The 16434-nt window shown below is 31.2% G+C and overlaps 2 protein-coding genes across 2 annotated transcripts; both read left to right on the forward strand.

Moving 5' to 3' along the window:
• The first annotated feature begins 173 nt into the window (after positions 1–173).
• On the forward strand, positions 174–2284 carry LOC7489649 (NAC transcription factor 47). The gene is made up of 3 exons (XM_002319107.4): positions 174–576; positions 781–1109; positions 1284–2284. The coding sequence occupies exons 1-3, from the start codon at positions 414–416 to the stop codon at positions 1896–1898; spliced, it is 1107 nt and encodes a 368-aa protein (XP_002319143.3). The 5' UTR covers positions 174–413; the 3' UTR covers positions 1899–2284.
• A 4509-nt stretch (positions 2285–6793) lies between these two features.
• Positions 6794–12635, forward strand: LOC18104110 (ricin B-like lectin EULS3). The gene is made up of 4 exons (XM_024583360.2): positions 6794–7810; positions 8311–8433; positions 11932–12166; positions 12374–12635. Coding segments are annotated over exons 1-4 (1092 nt in total). The 5' UTR covers positions 6794–7078; the 3' UTR covers positions 12376–12635.
• The last annotated feature ends 3799 nt before the right edge of the window (positions 12636–16434 follow it).

Raw genomic sequence — 16434 nt, forward strand, 5'->3', positions numbered from 1 at the left:
ACAAAAAAGTGGAAGCGACCAATTATATCAATCCCCCACAGCTGGCTTATGGGTCCAATCTAAACTATGCTACTTTCTTTTTATAAAAAAAAATTTGTTCTGATCCTATTTTCCACATGAGGACAAATCTTCACCACCATAAATGGGCACCCCACCCTCTCCTTCGAAAAATTTCAATCTCCTTCTCCCTCCCCCCCTCTCTCTCTCTCTCTCTTAGCTTGTTTGCTCATCGAAACCTAGCTTAAGAGTTAGAAGACCTCTAGGCTTCTTTCCCAGCTTGTTCAATCGTTTCTTCTTCTTCTTCTTCTTCTTCTTCTTCGATATATATTGATATCGATATCAAAAAATATCTTCAACCTAGACTGATCTTATTTATTATTTTGGGCGGTCCATTATTCTAATCTTAGATTAGCATGAAGAACCCACAATCAAGCTTGCCCCCAGGGTTTAGGTTCCACCCGACAGATGAGGAGCTCATCCTCCATTACCTTAAGAAGAAGTTGGCATCCACACCGTTTCCTGTGTCTATCATAGCAGATGTTGACATCTATAAGTTTGATCCGTGGGACTTGCCAGGTTTCTTTCTTATCCTATACCCTAGAACACCATGCTTAATTTGTGTTCTATATTATATGCTTTCTTATGTCATTTACTTTAAAATATTATATGTCAAAATGTCTACAACTAATTGAAGTCTAAAAATCAAGTGGCTTGTGCTCTTTCAGATTACATGTTTACTAATTATGGACTTGTGTTCGGTGTTTGTTAATTTTATATCAGCTAAAGCTTCCTTGGGGGAGAAAGAGTGGTACTTTTTCAGTCCTAGAGATCGCAAGTACCCCAATGGAGCAAGGCCTAACAGAGCAGCTGCATCTGGATATTGGAAGGCAACTGGGACAGACAAAATCATAATGGCATCAACAATGGCACCAGGAGGTGTAGTTGGAGGGCAAGAGAACATTGGAGTTAAAAAGGCTCTTGTTTTCTACAAGGGAAAGCCTCCAAAGGGTGTCAAGACTAATTGGATCATGCATGAGTATCGCCTAGCAGATAACCCCGCCTGCAACAACAACAAGAAATCCATGAAGCCAAAAGATTCATCCATGAGGGTAAGCGTAATTAACAATTATATTGCAAGTTGTACTCTTATTAGTGTCTGCAAGGAATTGTCTCTGTTATGATTTAAGATATTTTTTCAAGGACGTCATAGTTTTGGGCAAGTCAATTTTAGCTTATGTCCCACCTAGCTTGAGTTGTCTTACTAGTTGTATTTGGTTTTGCAGTTAGATGATTGGGTTCTTTGCCGGATTTACAAGAAATCCCATGCCTTGACTTCATCTCCAAGGGCATTAATATCCAGTGAACATGACCAAGAAGAAGAAGAAGAACAACAACAACAACAACAATTTGTCCAAGAAACCCTTTTACCCATAAGCAACAAGAATAATCTCATGTCCCAGAAATCTTGTTCTTTCTCCAACTTGTTCGATGCCATGGACTACTCCATGTGGAGTAGTTTCCTGGCAGATACCCCATTCAATCCAACAGGGTTTGAGTCAAATCCTACATTGAATAGTACTGCAACACAGTTGGACCAACCTTTCTTCAGTAACAGCAACTCTGCAAGCAACAGTAACAGCACGAGCAGCGGTTCCTTTCTTCAGAAGTTACCTCAGTTGAACACTTCAATGCCAAACATGCAGGAGAATAAACTCAAGCGCCAGCTTCCACACATTGACGAGGACTTGCTGCACCCATCAAAAAAGTTCATGAACTCTTGCAGTTTCACTAACACCAACAATAATACTCAAACTGATATGGGTCAATACAATTTCGTAAGCCAGCCATTCTTGGACCAGCAATTGCTTTTGAGCCCACATCTTCAATTTCTAGGTTAAAATGAAGGGTCCTCGAGAGAAAAAGGGAATTTTAAAAAAAAAAAAAAACATTTATGTGAGAAAACAGATAGCATTAAGGATTATTACCATTAGATGCGTGTGGGGATCTGATTTTTTTGTCTTACAAAGTGACAAACAACTACTTGATATGGTATAAAAAAAGAAGAAGATGCCTATGTTGATAGTCATCATGGATGAGTTTGACAAAGAAAAAGACAGAAAGGGGGAGTTGTCATTTTGGAATCATACATGATTTTTGTAGAGAAGATTGTACAATGATTGCATTCGCAGATCAAATGGATTGGTTTCTGCTTTGAAATATATGTGATTACTACTCTCTTTTCTTTTTTTTTTGTCTTGGAATAAATTTAATCTTCCACACCGAATTTCTTGATCCTTACATTACATCACTTTCTTTATTTTTTTGTCGCTTCCTAAATACATATATATTACTGTTTGTTTATAAATATGTCTATGAAAAGAAATATATATATATAAATAATATCAACTATTTCAAAATTATGCTAGTAATTGGAACAATCTACTCTTATAGGAAAAAAAAAAAAAAGAGGGGTTCATAAAATTTTGATATTATATAGTTACATAATTGATGAGTTTTGCATAATAAAAGAATATCAAATACAAGCAAAGATACCTAAGGGAAATAATTAATAGGGAATTTAGTAAGTATATATATATATGTTACACTTTCCATATTCAGTATTTTTCATAATAACTTGAATAAACGTTTTGCATCAGCAAAATCTCTTATCTTTGAGTTTAATTATTGTTTAAATTATTATTTTTATCTGATGTTTTTTTATTATCTTATAAAACATTTCACCTCCAAATATTCAATCCAATCATTGTTTGACTCCGTTTTCTGCTAAAATCAAGAGGGTACAAAGAAACAAAGGTTTTATTAATCGGAGCCGTCCACCAATTTTATTTTATTTTCATGTATATATATATATATATATATATATATATATAGGCACGTTGTAGATTCCAAAATGCTGGTGTTCAGAGTACGGAAGATCGAAAGAATATCCAGCAGGTTTTGTTTACAGCATTCAAATAGAAAATAACAAGCATTTAACATACAAAAGTCAAAAGTGTGAGTGTGTGTGTATCCAGATGCATTGAACTAGAGAAAGGTTTAATGTGTTAGAGTACATATATACATTTGTTTGGCGGTGATTCATAGCTTCATGCATCTGATAGGACAGAGTATTTACTGGATTTGATCAATTAAAGTTGTGTTTGGTATTTTTCTTTTTCTTAATTAACAATAATAAAAGTGCTTGCACAAAACATTATTTATTTTTTAAAAATTTATCATGATTTATTTTCTATATGATTATTTCAGTTTCATGACCGTTATTATAAATTTTATGGCTTAACCTCGTTGACTAGAGTATTTTTTTTTAATTGATGAATTTTTTTTTTGTTTCATCCTTCAACATCTTCAATATAGAATTGATTAGCAATTAGACTTTATTATTTGTTTTGATTTATTTTCTATGAGGTTATCTTAATCTCATAACTTAAGTCAGAATTTTTTCAAGTTAACCCGAATATTGTTTTTATTGTTTCCCTGTTATAGATTGAAAATTTTTCAATTTCATCATTCAACAATGAGTTTATTGGAAATTAAGTTTTATAATTTTTATGATTCACTTTCAATGGGTTTACCTCTATCTTATGACCCGGGTTATAAGTTTGATGGGTTAACCGAGTTGATTCAAATCATTTTTTGTCCTTTTTAAAAAAAATTATTTTTATCCTTAAACATTAGGTTGATTGAGAATTAAGCATCATAATTTTTTTTGATTTGTTTATATGAGATTATTATGATCTCATGACTCGAGTTATAAATTTAAAAAGATAACTTGGGTTCAGTCAAGTTAATTCAATATGTTGTCATCTTAATATTTTTTTAAAAAAAATAATATCTTCTTGAATTTATTTTAGTCAAATTATATTTTTATTAGTCACTTAAATAACTTTTAAACCTATTAAGTTGACTAGATAAATTTCCGCATGATTATTATTATTTTATTAAAAAAAAAATCAGCCGCACGTTGTGTTTTTTTTATGATAAAAAAATAATAATTTTATCTACAGCATAGCTTTACCAAACTATCTAGTGTCATTCATTTGTAACGAGGATTGTTGGATTGGAGCACTTCCTTAGAATTACTGCTAACATAATATATTATATTGTTAAATCTTATCCTTTAAATTAATTTAAGGATATATCATGCATGTTAGCATTAATTTGAGAAGAACCGACTTTTTATCTTAAACTTTACTGACAACGATGAAAAAGTCAGCAGAATATTTTATTTTTTTTCAAGTTAGGCTGGAAGAATTTAATTATATCATCTTCTTGATATATTATGTTAGTTTTTAAGTTAGACTTCAAGAATATATTTTTAATGAATATATTAATTTTAGTGGTTTGTGACTAAGTAACTATATTGAGAAAATAAAGAATTGATTTAGTCTTATATATTACGCCAATTAATACCACATGATAATTAGAACAAACAATATATAATTTTAGGTAGGACCATACACTATGTGTTTGGTATATATACGTACAACGGTTATTAAAATTTAAAACCGTGAAAAATAATGTAACTTTACATTATAAAACATTGTTTATTAAAACAGTGTACAACGGTTAAACTCCTCCATCGATCCAAAACAGTTAACATTGACTTTTAAGGACGTTGAAATTCTTTAACATTGCTCGTTTGTAATTTCTAAATTGACTGAAGATAAATAAATATTTCTCATCTTCATTGTACAGTGAAAAGACCCTTGGAAGCAAAAACAAATAATTAAACATGCTGTTTAAGGGTATTTTTATATTTTACAGTGGTATTTTTGCTATTATAATTAAAGTTGAGGAGCATTTGTACAAATATAGAATAATAAACCATTCAAATGAATAATAAAACTACAAAAATACCCTTTTAAAAAAATAAACTTGAGATCAAGGGGAGCTTAGAGGCTATTTTTTATTTAGCTAAATAACAAAACCAAAAGAGTGGATGCATCTAGGGGTGTCTAGGAGGTGCTTGTACCCTTCAGGTAGAGCTTGCAATGTTTATCAGTGTCAAAAAATGTCATTTTGCCTTGTCAGTAGAATCTTCATCATCTCCTCTTTCTATTGGTGTGATGCATGTCTCATTTGGTAGTCGAGTTTTATATCAATGAGTTTTTTTTTTTCTCTTTTTTTCCTAAAAAATTACAGCTTGGCCTTCTTGATTGTGGACATTTCAACTTCAGTTTTTATTCTTTTAATTTCTAATTTTTTGTCTTGATCCTTTTATAGAAATTTTATTTGTTTTCAATTTTATATTTCTATTCCAAATTATCAAATATTATATTGTCCAATGTGATACTCATTCTTTGGGTTTCTAATTTTTATCCTTAGCACTTTTGTAAAAGTTTTAATAGTTTTCAATTTCATCATTCAATTCAGATTAATGGTATTATTTTTTAAATTTGGTTCTCATTGTTTTGATTTTTAATTTTTTTCTTGGTCCTTTTGTAAAAGTTATTATTCTTTTCAATTTCACCCTTTAATTACAACATTATTTTATTATGTCAATTTTGATCATCATTCTTTTTAAATTTTTTTCCTTTTACTACATTGATTTTTTTTTTATTTCACCCTTCAATTAAATATAAAATTTATTTTATATTTTAATTTTGATCCGTAATCTTTTAATTGCTATGTTTTTTTAAATCCTTTTATAAAATTAATTTTTTTTTCAATTTCATCTTTTAATATTTGATTGATTAAGAATTAGATTTCATGATTTTTCCAGATTGGATACTGTGGGCTTAATTAATGACTCGGGTTACGAGATTTTTTAAATAAAATACTTGATAATCCTTTTAATTTTTTTTTCATTTTATTTAACTCTCATGATTTAAATTGTGAGCTATGTATTGTTTGATGCTCTTGCTAAACATGGACCATGCAGGGATTAGGAGTCATGACTTTTTTGCAGGGTTGTTAATTAGTCCTCTTAAGAATTATTTGGTTGGCTCTTTTGTTTTTGCTTGAACAGTCTTATCTTTTTTTTCTCTTCTTTTTTTTTACCAACATTTTGATGCTTCGCCGTTTTACTCCCTAATTAGTGGATTTGGCACGTGCGTTCATATGTTTATTATTCAATTTAGTAAAAATAAAAATATTATTTATTTATTTAATACATTTTCAACATATACATCACTTTTAAATCATTGCAAATAATTGAGATACTCTAAGAAGTTAAGAACACTTCAATCAACATTTATAGTCTGGCATTTTTTAGTTTTTTAACGCTTAATTGATTAATAAATTATTTTTTTAGCAGGCTGATAGAAATTGATAGAATTAACTGGGTAAAATTAAAATTAAAAATTGTTACTTAGTTTTATAATTAAAAGCCTTAATTAACATTATAGAAAATTAACAAATATAAACATACACAAAAATATAATATTTTTATCGGTAAATTACGGTAAATTTTTCTGATTGAATATGCCTTCTTCATCTAATAATTTTTGTTTTATATCCTTTAAACACACTCTTGAGCATTTTATATCCTTTCTTTATAATTCCATGTTCTAGCCTATATCACATTCCTTTTAATACCTTTTAAAACTCTTTATGATAACAAATTTGTGTATTATGTATCATCATTTATCATATCAAATTACAGGTTTTCAAATAACAGGAGACAAGAAAGAAATAAAATCAAGATATTTCAAGGCAAGACTACCCATTCAAGCCCCCACATTCTTTAAAATACTCCTTGTATTTACAAAATTCATTCAAGCATTTTGCTATTTAAAAATCTCTATGGATGAAAATCACAATAATATTCAGGAAATAATTGATGGGGAAGTTCATCTTCGGAAATTCTTGTGTGCTCTTTGATTTTGTATCAATTTTCAAGGAAGAGTTGTCATGAGATTTGATGGAAGAGAAGCTGCCATTTGGTGCAGGTTTCGTAGGAGCTCATTGAATAAACTAATCAAGTTTCGAGTTCAACAACAGCTAGCCTAATTAGTTGGAGATCGAACTATATTATTTATTTTAAAACACCACTCTATTTCTCCTCATCAACCCTTCCCTAGCTTCCCCACATTGATCAATATCACCGGAAACAACCATGGAATTCCCTCACGGCTACTACCCTCAAACTCATCACCACCGAAGAAATGATGAAGAAGAAGAGAGAAGAGAACATTACCCACCACCATCCTTCGACCAAACACCACCACCCCTATTCTACAGAGAGAATGAATTTGCACCAGCACCACGACCCTACTCACACTATTATCAAGAATCTCCACAACCACCAAGACCATATTTTAATGAAACTAACTATTCACCTCCTCCACCACCAACCTCAATTCAAGAAACTCAGGTCTTTCACACATCTTCCTTCGACCAAACACCACCACCCCTATTCTACGGAGAGAATGAATTTGCACCACCACCACGACCCTACTCACACTATTATCAAGAATCTCCACAACCACCAAGACCATATTTTAATGAAACTAACTATTCACCTCCTCCACCACCAACCTCAATTCAAGAAACTCAGGTCTTTCACACATCTCATCATCAAGGAGTTGACCCTTCTCTTGATTATCCACCTGCACCAACACAAGTGACTCATGTTTCTCATGAACAAACTGAAGCCCGTCATTCTTTTAGGCCTCACATGCCATCTTTCAATCACCAGCACACTCATCAGCCTGGCGCTGCTTCTGGGCTTGACCTTTATAATAAACCTAGCTTTAAGGTTTACAGCAAAGCTCAGCCTGAGTTTCACCTCACAATTAGGGGTGGGAAAGTGATTCTTGCACCATCAAATCCTTCTGATGAGTTCCAAGTATGGAAAACTCATAGCTCCTTTCAATTATATATGATCTCAAACTCAATTTGACTTTTATATGTTTTTTAACTTTCTTGTGCACCCTTTTGTTTTCAAATTTTCTAAGGGGTTTCTCTCTCTTTTCTTTTTCTTAAAGTTTACATCATTTTAATCTGGGTTGTCTTTTTATGTGGGTTTTCGTTTTGGTTGGTTAGGTTGCAACTGTCATGAACATTTATTTGATCTGATCATTGTTTTGTAATTCAGATTCCATAAGCAAAAAAGATCACAGTTTTCGTCCATGTCCATCGTTATTTTCTTAATGTTTTCAATCATATGATCTATATGTTGACCTTTCATTTTCTGATTAATTGATTTGTTGCTTGTTTGAGATTACGGAAAAAAATTGTATGAAACCGCAATCTCAAACACCCTTAATATTATTGCTGTAGTGTTTTTTTTTCTGGAGTTTTACATCTTTGTAGCTGTGTGCTTGATCTAGCTGGTTGTTGTTGTAGAACTGGTATAAAGATGAAAAGTACAGCACAAGAGTGAAGGATTCAGAGGGATGCCCTGCCTTCGCTTTGGTTAATAAGGCCACTGGTCAGGCCATGAAGCATTCCATTGGAGAGGCACACCCTGTAAGAAATTCTCTGAGATCATGAACTTGTTGAAAGTTTATTCTTCTATGTTTTGCACGCAACTTTTCATTTTTCATGTCTCATGGACTTGACATTCGATTGTGGAAAACTTGAACTTGTAAAGTTCAAGTTTTCCTTTGATAGATTCTAATTGAGCATATATATAAATATATTCCCTTCATATGGAGTCAAAATAGTTATACACTAGTTACTTGTCCCACCCTACACCGCCAACATACCTTTTATTTTCATAAAACATATCAAAAAAATCTAATACCAAGAGCGATTGTGGAAAACTTGAACTTTATAAGTTCAAGTTTTCCTTTGATATATTCTAATTGAGCATATATATAAATATATTCCTTTCATATTAAGTCAAAATAGCTATCCACTAGTTACTAGGCCCGCCCTACACATACTTTTTATTTTCATAAAAAATAAAAAAAAATTCTAAGACCCAGTAGTGTTGAGTCTGGCTATAACGTTAGATCCAAAAGCGTTGAGTCTGACTGCAATGTCAGATCTAATAATAATATTTATAATATTAATAATAATATTTAACTTGTCTACCCAAATTTTTATATTTTCTAATCTTTAAAAAAAATTATGATTTTTCTTCGATAGTAATAATAGTTTTTTAAAAATTTATTAATGATGATGATGATGATGATTTTTAATTTTACCCTTCAAAAAAATGTATTTGTTTTCAATATTAATAATATTTTTTTAAAATTTAATAATTATTATATTAATAATTTTAACTATAATAAAAATAATAATATTTATAATACAAATAATAGTATTTTTAATAATAATAATAATAATAATAATATTTATAATACAAATAATTATATTTAGAAACCTAAGATCCTAGAACCATGGATCCTGAAGCCGGACCCAAGAGAATTAGGTCCTACGCGAACCTATTAGCCGTGAGTCCGAATGACGGACCCAAGAATCTTGGGTTCTAAAGCCTGACCTAAGAGAATTGGATCCTACGCAAACCTATTAGCCGTGAGTCCGGATGACAGACCCAAAAACCTTGGGTCCTGATGCCGGACCCAAGAGAATTGGGTCAAAGCCATTAGCCGTGGGTTCGGACGTTGGAGCCATTAGCCCTGGGTCTAAACAGTGGACTCATTAGCCTTGGGTTCTAACCCCAGGCCCAAGAGTCTTGGGTCCTCATGCGACCCTATAACCCTGGGTCTGCACACTAGATTCATCAACCTGAGGCCTAGACACCAGACCCATTAACCTTGGGTCCGGAAACCTGACCCACGTGTTTTTGGTCATGACGCCAGACCCAAGTCAATAATGAAAATAACAATAACAATAATAACAATAATAATAATAATAATAATAATAATTGATTTTATCCTTCAAATCAATTCTATGTTTTTTTTATAGTTATAATATTTATTTCAAATTTAATAATATTAATGAACATAATAATATTTATAATATTAATAATAATATTATTATTATTAAACTCATCTGACCTAAGTTCTAATAGTTTTTAATCCCTTCAAATTAAATTTATGGTTTTTCTTCAATATCAATAATATTTTTTTCAAATTTATTAATGATAATGATGATGATGATAACAACAATAATAATAATAATTTTTAATTTTATCCTTTAAATCAAATCTACGGTTTTTCTTTGATAGTAATAATATTTTTTTTTCAAATTTATTATTAATAATAATAATAAGAAGAAGAAGAAGAATTTATAATTTTACCCTTCAAATCAAATTTATGGTTGTTTTTCAATATTAATAATATTTTTTTAAAATTTATTAATTATTATATTAATAATATTAACTATAATAAAAATAATAATATTATAATCCAAAGTCGCGCGGGTTTGCAGCCTACGTGGGCTTGTAACCCTTGGGGGGCTTTGCAGACCCTAGGCGCGGGTCAGCAGACCTCAGGCACGCAGGTTTGTCCCTAACACGCGGTTCTGCAGACCCCTGAGCGCTTGGGTTTGCGTGCCTGAGGTGTGCAGACCCGCGCGCCTAGGTCTATAGCTAGGCGCGCGGGTCTGGCCCTAGCACCCAAGGCTTGGTAGCCCCAGCGCCCAAGGCTTGGCGGCCCCAGCGCTAGGTGTCTGCAGCCCCCGTCAAAATTGGAACTGGTCATTTTCTCCTCAACCATTACTTCAATGTCAAATGCATTCTAATGAAAAGACAACCCTCCTTGCAGTCCTTGCAACTCTCTATGGCAAGGGCAACTCTACTATTATACTGTGTCAATCCACGTTGTTTTGTGTCTAGATAAATAGTAACGAGTATACTAAGTCCTTTTAGTATATTTTAATAATTTTCAAAAAGAAGAGTGTTCTCTCTCATGCTTGATACAACATTGTAAAAGTGGCTTTTCAAGTTGATCAAGGTAATTCGGGACTAAAATGTTTTTCATAATAAGAGTTACTTGTAATGATTTATTACAATTATCCAAAACTGTCTTCTTTATAAACCAAGAGGTTGATGATTTTCTTTGCTTATAAAAGTCTTGGCATTGCCTATAAGACAGTAACTGGATATGGTATTCCAGCGACAGTTTCAGTCAATTTCAGTTGTGATATCATATACATTGCTTGCCACTGTTGTTCATGACCATATAAATGATCCGATTTGTTATATCCTCTTTAAGGTCCAGATGCCTGTTTTGGTGATATGTATCACAAAAAGAAGACGTGGTAAAGATTGGATTGAACAGCAGAGTAGAATATCTTCATATATTTGTCCTGCAGATAATTCAAAACATGTGGAGCATGATTGTTTGTTTGTTTTTTTTGGTTTTTTTTTATGCCGCAAACCTTCAAATCCCCCCCTCCCCATTCATTACCGAGATGCCCTTTTCTTTTTCTTGAGACAAAACCTGCATGCTTCCTCACATTTCACAGCTGGAACAGACTCTATTGTGGGGGCTGTGGGTGTAAACACAGACTTGATACCAATGAGTAGGCCACAAATCTAGAACTGGTTGCAAACTAGTGCCAATGGCTTTGCTGCTCCTCTCCTTAATCCACCCAGATATCATTTAAGGCTTCCAATAGGCAACTCTTATCGTGTATCACTTGATTGTTGTATGCAAGCAGTCAACTTGCAGGCATGCATACAGGTGTACCATGGTACCATAAAGAAAAATTTAAGCGCAATACCATTGCAATTTTTCAAACCAGCTTGAACTTGATTTTTTCTCTTGTATTTTGACCAGGAGAAACAAACCTTCTCCTTTTAGAGTTTTCATGTAAGATTGTTGCTGAAATAAATTATAATTTGACCTCAAAATATTTATTTAGGGTGTAATGATTGAGCGAAATATGGCATGTCCCTGCTTTCTGTGACATAAGTTGAGAGATAATGATTGAGCACTTTGATAGTTGAGTGGAAGTCCTCATGATAGCCTATTCCTTTTCTTTTTTCCTCCTGAGCCACAAATGGTATGCCTTAAGAAATGTTTCTTGTCCCAAAAAAAAAAATTTCTGCAGGTGCAGCTGATTCCGTACAATCCAGATGTTCTTGATGAGTCTATCCTGTGGACTGAAAGCAAGGACTTGGGTGATGGTTTCAGAGCTGTAAGGATGGTTAACAATACCCATCTTAATGTAGATGCTTTTCACGGTGATAAGAAATCTGGTGGTGTCCATGATGGCACCTCTATTGTTCTCTGGAAATGGAACAAAGGAGATAACCAACGATGGAAGATCATCCCAACTCGGTACTGTAAGTTTCTAAACAAACAAAACACAAGATTCTAAAATTCCTATCTAAGTTTTACCATCTCTTTGCTTTTTGTCAAGCAAAACATCATAAAAAAGCACAAATCCAAGAATTTCATTTGATGAAAAAGAAGTCCAGGATTAATATAAGAAATCGTAAATGCCTTTATACTTGTACTGATGTTCTTGCTGTTGATCATTATAAATGCAGGAATATGCGTGATGGTGTTGCCATTTCTTGAAGCTATATTGTATCTGCGGAACCATGAATAATTTCTCAGGAGAATTTGTTTTTTGTTCCTTTTGGGAACGTTTTGTGTTGCATGCTTCTTGGTGTGAGAAACTTGTGCATCAAACTCTTCGACCTATGTTTAGCCTTCATTATCCTTAATCAGTTTGAAACATACATTGCAGAATTTGTACTGATGAACCTTCTGCCCATAATGCTTTACATGCATGTTCTTGGTGCTGTATACTCTTTTGTAGTTCCCTCGACGTGTTTTGCACATTCATCTCTCTTTAAGATCAAGGTATATAAAGACAATCAGGTCCTCTAAATTTCATTATTGAAGGATCTGTGTCTTCAATTTTATATATCACAATTACTCAGTACTTCTAGGATAAACATTCATATGCTCTATAGACTTGTGGAGGTGCTGGGGAGAAATAGACCGACAGAGATGTGGGCTAAACCACTACACGATAACTTTTAGCATCACAACTTTGAAGAACATAGTTGAATACATAAAACAAATCGATCTTGGCCTGGGGATAAGGGGTCGCAATTAGAGTTGCTAATTCTGACCAACTTGGTATCTGGGCATCTAATGACTTTTCTGACACTGGAGTGAGAAGTAGCATTAAAGATCTTACACACGAGAGTTCACAAGAACTTGTTCCTCGATCAACACTTGAGATTAAATCGAATATAATTGTCTGAAGTTAAATATCGATGATCCTTCACTGGATGAAGTTAGGGTTCTAGATGAAAAATGACTTGTCTTCTGTGAAGCTCAAGTTCCAGCAGCATTTCTATGAGCTCAAGTGTTTATTACAATGGGGTTTAATTGTTATCTCTAAGAACGAAAATGATGCAAAGAGATGCTAAACAGAGTAATGATTCAAGAATGACGTGATTTATCTAATCCTTAAATGTGGTTGACAAAGTGTGATTATGCAAACCTGCCATGCTAATCACCATGTTTAGCATTTCTCTATTACTGTTCGAAGGTTCACCATCAAAATTTCTTAAGAACAGAGAAGTTAAAAACCATCATGAGGCTGTTGGCATTGAGAATATCACATCTGGATGTTCAGGCAATCAAACAGCATATTAATGGGCTTATAAATTCAGGCCTGGCTTAAATCCGCCTCAAATGTAGTAGGTCTAGGAATAACAGTTGTAGGCCCTGTTTATTTTTTTATTTTAAAAACGTTTTTAAAAAAGTTTAATTTGTTTTTATTTTTTTATTTGCTTTAAATTAATTTTTTTTGTGTTTTTAAATCATTTTAATGCGCTGATGTCAAAATTAATTTTTAAAAAATAAAAAAATATTATTTTAATATATTTTCGAGTGAAAAACATTTTAAAAAACAATCATAATTATACTTTCAAACACGCTGGTAGTAGCTTCCATGTAGCATTTCAGAATTAAAAAAAAACCTTATCCGATGTTACCCAACCGAAGCACCCACCAGTTCATTTTCATTTTTTTCTTTTTTATTTTGTGGCCTTAATTCTATGAATATAATTGTAGTAGAAAGGCAAGATTTAAAGTGAAAGAACCAAAAAGTAAAACACTGAGAAAACGAGTCATCAATCTTCAATTTTTTAGAATTTTCATTATGGTCAAACATTTTAATTTATTTATTTTTCAGTCTTTAAATTTAAAAAAATAAAAAAATTGCTAGAAAACAAAGAAGTTATTGGTTGGGAAATAAAAAAGGGCAATCTTTGTTTCAATAGATTACTCTTGTTAAAAAAAGATATCCAGACGATGCTAGCATTTTTACATAAGCAAGAAAAATTCAAGACTTTATATTGATTCAATTATAAGTTTTGTTAATTTAATAATATAATTAAAAATGATAACAACAATAAATAAATTGAACTAAACAAAAAATAATAATGATCAAATCAAAAAATAAATATTTGTCAATATTATGAAAAGATATCATCTTAATATTTTTAAAAGGTCTCTTTGATATTATTTGATAATGAAGCAAAAATTAAATAACAACATTGTAAATCTATAGAAAGCAAAATAAAAAAAAAAAGATCCTGAACACTTAATTCCCACCAAATCAAATGTTGATGAAAGATGAAATTAAAAAAAAAACAAATTAAAAAATGATAAACAAACTACCAAGTCAAATCTCAAATAAAACCAATGCAAATAAATAAAATTATATAAAAAAAAGATATTGAGAGAGGCCAAAATTTTTTTAAAAAAAACATAAACTTCCACCATACCACGAAAATCAATCCTTGATGCTGATAAAAAAAAAAAAATTGATCATTTCTTTAAACTTTAAGTTAAGTCTCTGAAACTCTAATTATTTTAAATCAATAAAATTAATTTTTTTTTCCTCACCGAGAATTAGCCAAGCAACATAATATTTTCTCGACCCCTCAAAATCCTCATAATAACAATTTTTTTTTCTCATCTAGTTGATAAAATTTACCTATTCAGATATTCACCTCTATATTAGTAGTGCTAAGTACACGCTGTAATTTTTACAATAGATTTATAATACAAAATATTATTATCCTTATAATTTAGGATTCAAAATACTGTTCTTGTTGGTTTCATCTTATAAAAAGGATAGCCCAATTTATTTTATTATATATGTTTTTTTTTTATGAATAAAAATGTTTCTCCTTCACAAAAAAAAAACAAAAACAAAAAGACAAAAGTCTTAAACTTAACCTTTTGATTGTATTAATTACTCATTTTATTAATTAACCCTCATGTTCTTTGAATGTGTCCAATCAAAATAAAAGCAAGCTTTAATCATGTTTACATATTTTCTATGCATAATTAAATGTATTCTATTATGAGATGACTTTTTGTATTCATGGACAACCTACACCACCGATTAAGTTGTTTTAAATTTATTTTTATAAGATAATTTATCATTATATCAATGTAGTTTTTTAAAACAATATATTTCATGGTATAGGCCATATATATATATATTAAACAGGTCTGTTTGGAAGTGTGGTTGCAATTGCTTTTCAAGGTGTTTTTCGTGCCGAAATGCATCAAAATGCTATTTTTTGTTTTAATTATTTTTTAGATCAGCGCATCAAAACGATTCAAAACATACACAAAACTTAATTTTTAGTAAAAACAAAAATTAAATTTTTAAAGAACGCGGTTTGCACCGTGTTTCCAAACGCTCTCATCTCATAGTAATATTATAGAATTCACTTATAAAAAAAATTCAACTATTAAACGAGTATCTTATACATCAAATAAGTGAATCTCATTAGGGAATTTCATAAATCCAATTTTGATAATTTTTTCATTAGTGAGTGAAACATATATATCAATGCAGTCACAATTATTTTATGCTTTCGTTAATTTGATAGTTATGGTATTATATAATACCTCCAATGGATACACACAAAACTAGAAAATTTGTACACTGTTCTTATAACATGCGTAGAAGTGGCCTCGAAAAGTCCACTGAAGTCTGCCAAACCAAAAAGAAAAAGTCAAGTATATTGACTTTTCAATTAATCTAAACCTCACTTAAGAATTAAGATTAGCTACTAATTCTAATTAATTAGATTATAAAATATAATATTTTCTGAAGGTTTGCGTGGCCTAGAAAAGTCCACTGACGTCCATGTGGGTTGTTTATTCCCCCACTTGCCTCGATAGAAGCCAACTGTCTCAGCCCGCGAAACAACATAGCATTATAGTGCTGCTGCCGCCTTTACAGTAATATATATTATTATACATATACTATATAGTATATACTAGAAGGATGGTTTTTTACCGTAGAAATTATACAATTGGAATTTTTTCTAATTTCTTTACTGTAGCGTAATTTTTAGTTTTTATTTTATTTTTTAATTCTTTTTAGAAAGCAAGTTTTCCTTATATTTTTTTTTACTTGATATTTTTATCATTTTACACTTGAATTATTTATCAATATTATTTTAGTTTCTTCATTTTTTTCTTTACAATTTTTTTAAAGAATTTTTTTTATTCTTTACACTTTGAATATATATCATATGTAATATTCTTTTTGTTCTTATCT

Source organism: Populus trichocarpa, chromosome 13 (assembly GCF_000002775.5).
Source record: "Populus trichocarpa isolate Nisqually-1 chromosome 13, P.trichocarpa_v4.1, whole genome shotgun sequence".
Taxonomy (NCBI): Eukaryota; Viridiplantae; Streptophyta; class Magnoliopsida; order Malpighiales; family Salicaceae; genus Populus; species Populus trichocarpa.

Bases quoted from the DNA above. Each gene is read 5' to 3' on its own strand.
- LOC18104110 (XM_024583360.2), top strand. From the start codon at position 7,079: ATGGAATTCCCTCACGGCTACTACCCTCAAACTCATCACCACCGAAGA. The intron at 7,811-8,310 runs GTATGGAAAACT...TTGTTGTTGTAG, and splicing joins ATCCTTCTGATGAGTTCCAA to AACTGGTATAAAGATGAAAA. The intron at 8,434-11,931 runs GTAAGAAATTCT...AAATTTCTGCAG, and splicing joins CCATTGGAGAGGCACACCCT to GTGCAGCTGATTCCGTACAA.
- LOC7489649 (XM_002319107.4), top strand. From the start codon at position 414: ATGAAGAACCCACAATCAAGCTTGCCCCCAGGGTTTAGGTTCCACCCG. The intron at 577-780 runs GTTTCTTTCTTA...ATTTTATATCAG, and splicing joins TGATCCGTGGGACTTGCCAG to CTAAAGCTTCCTTGGGGGAG. The intron at 1,110-1,283 runs GTAAGCGTAATT...TTGGTTTTGCAG, and splicing joins CAAAAGATTCATCCATGAGG to TTAGATGATTGGGTTCTTTG.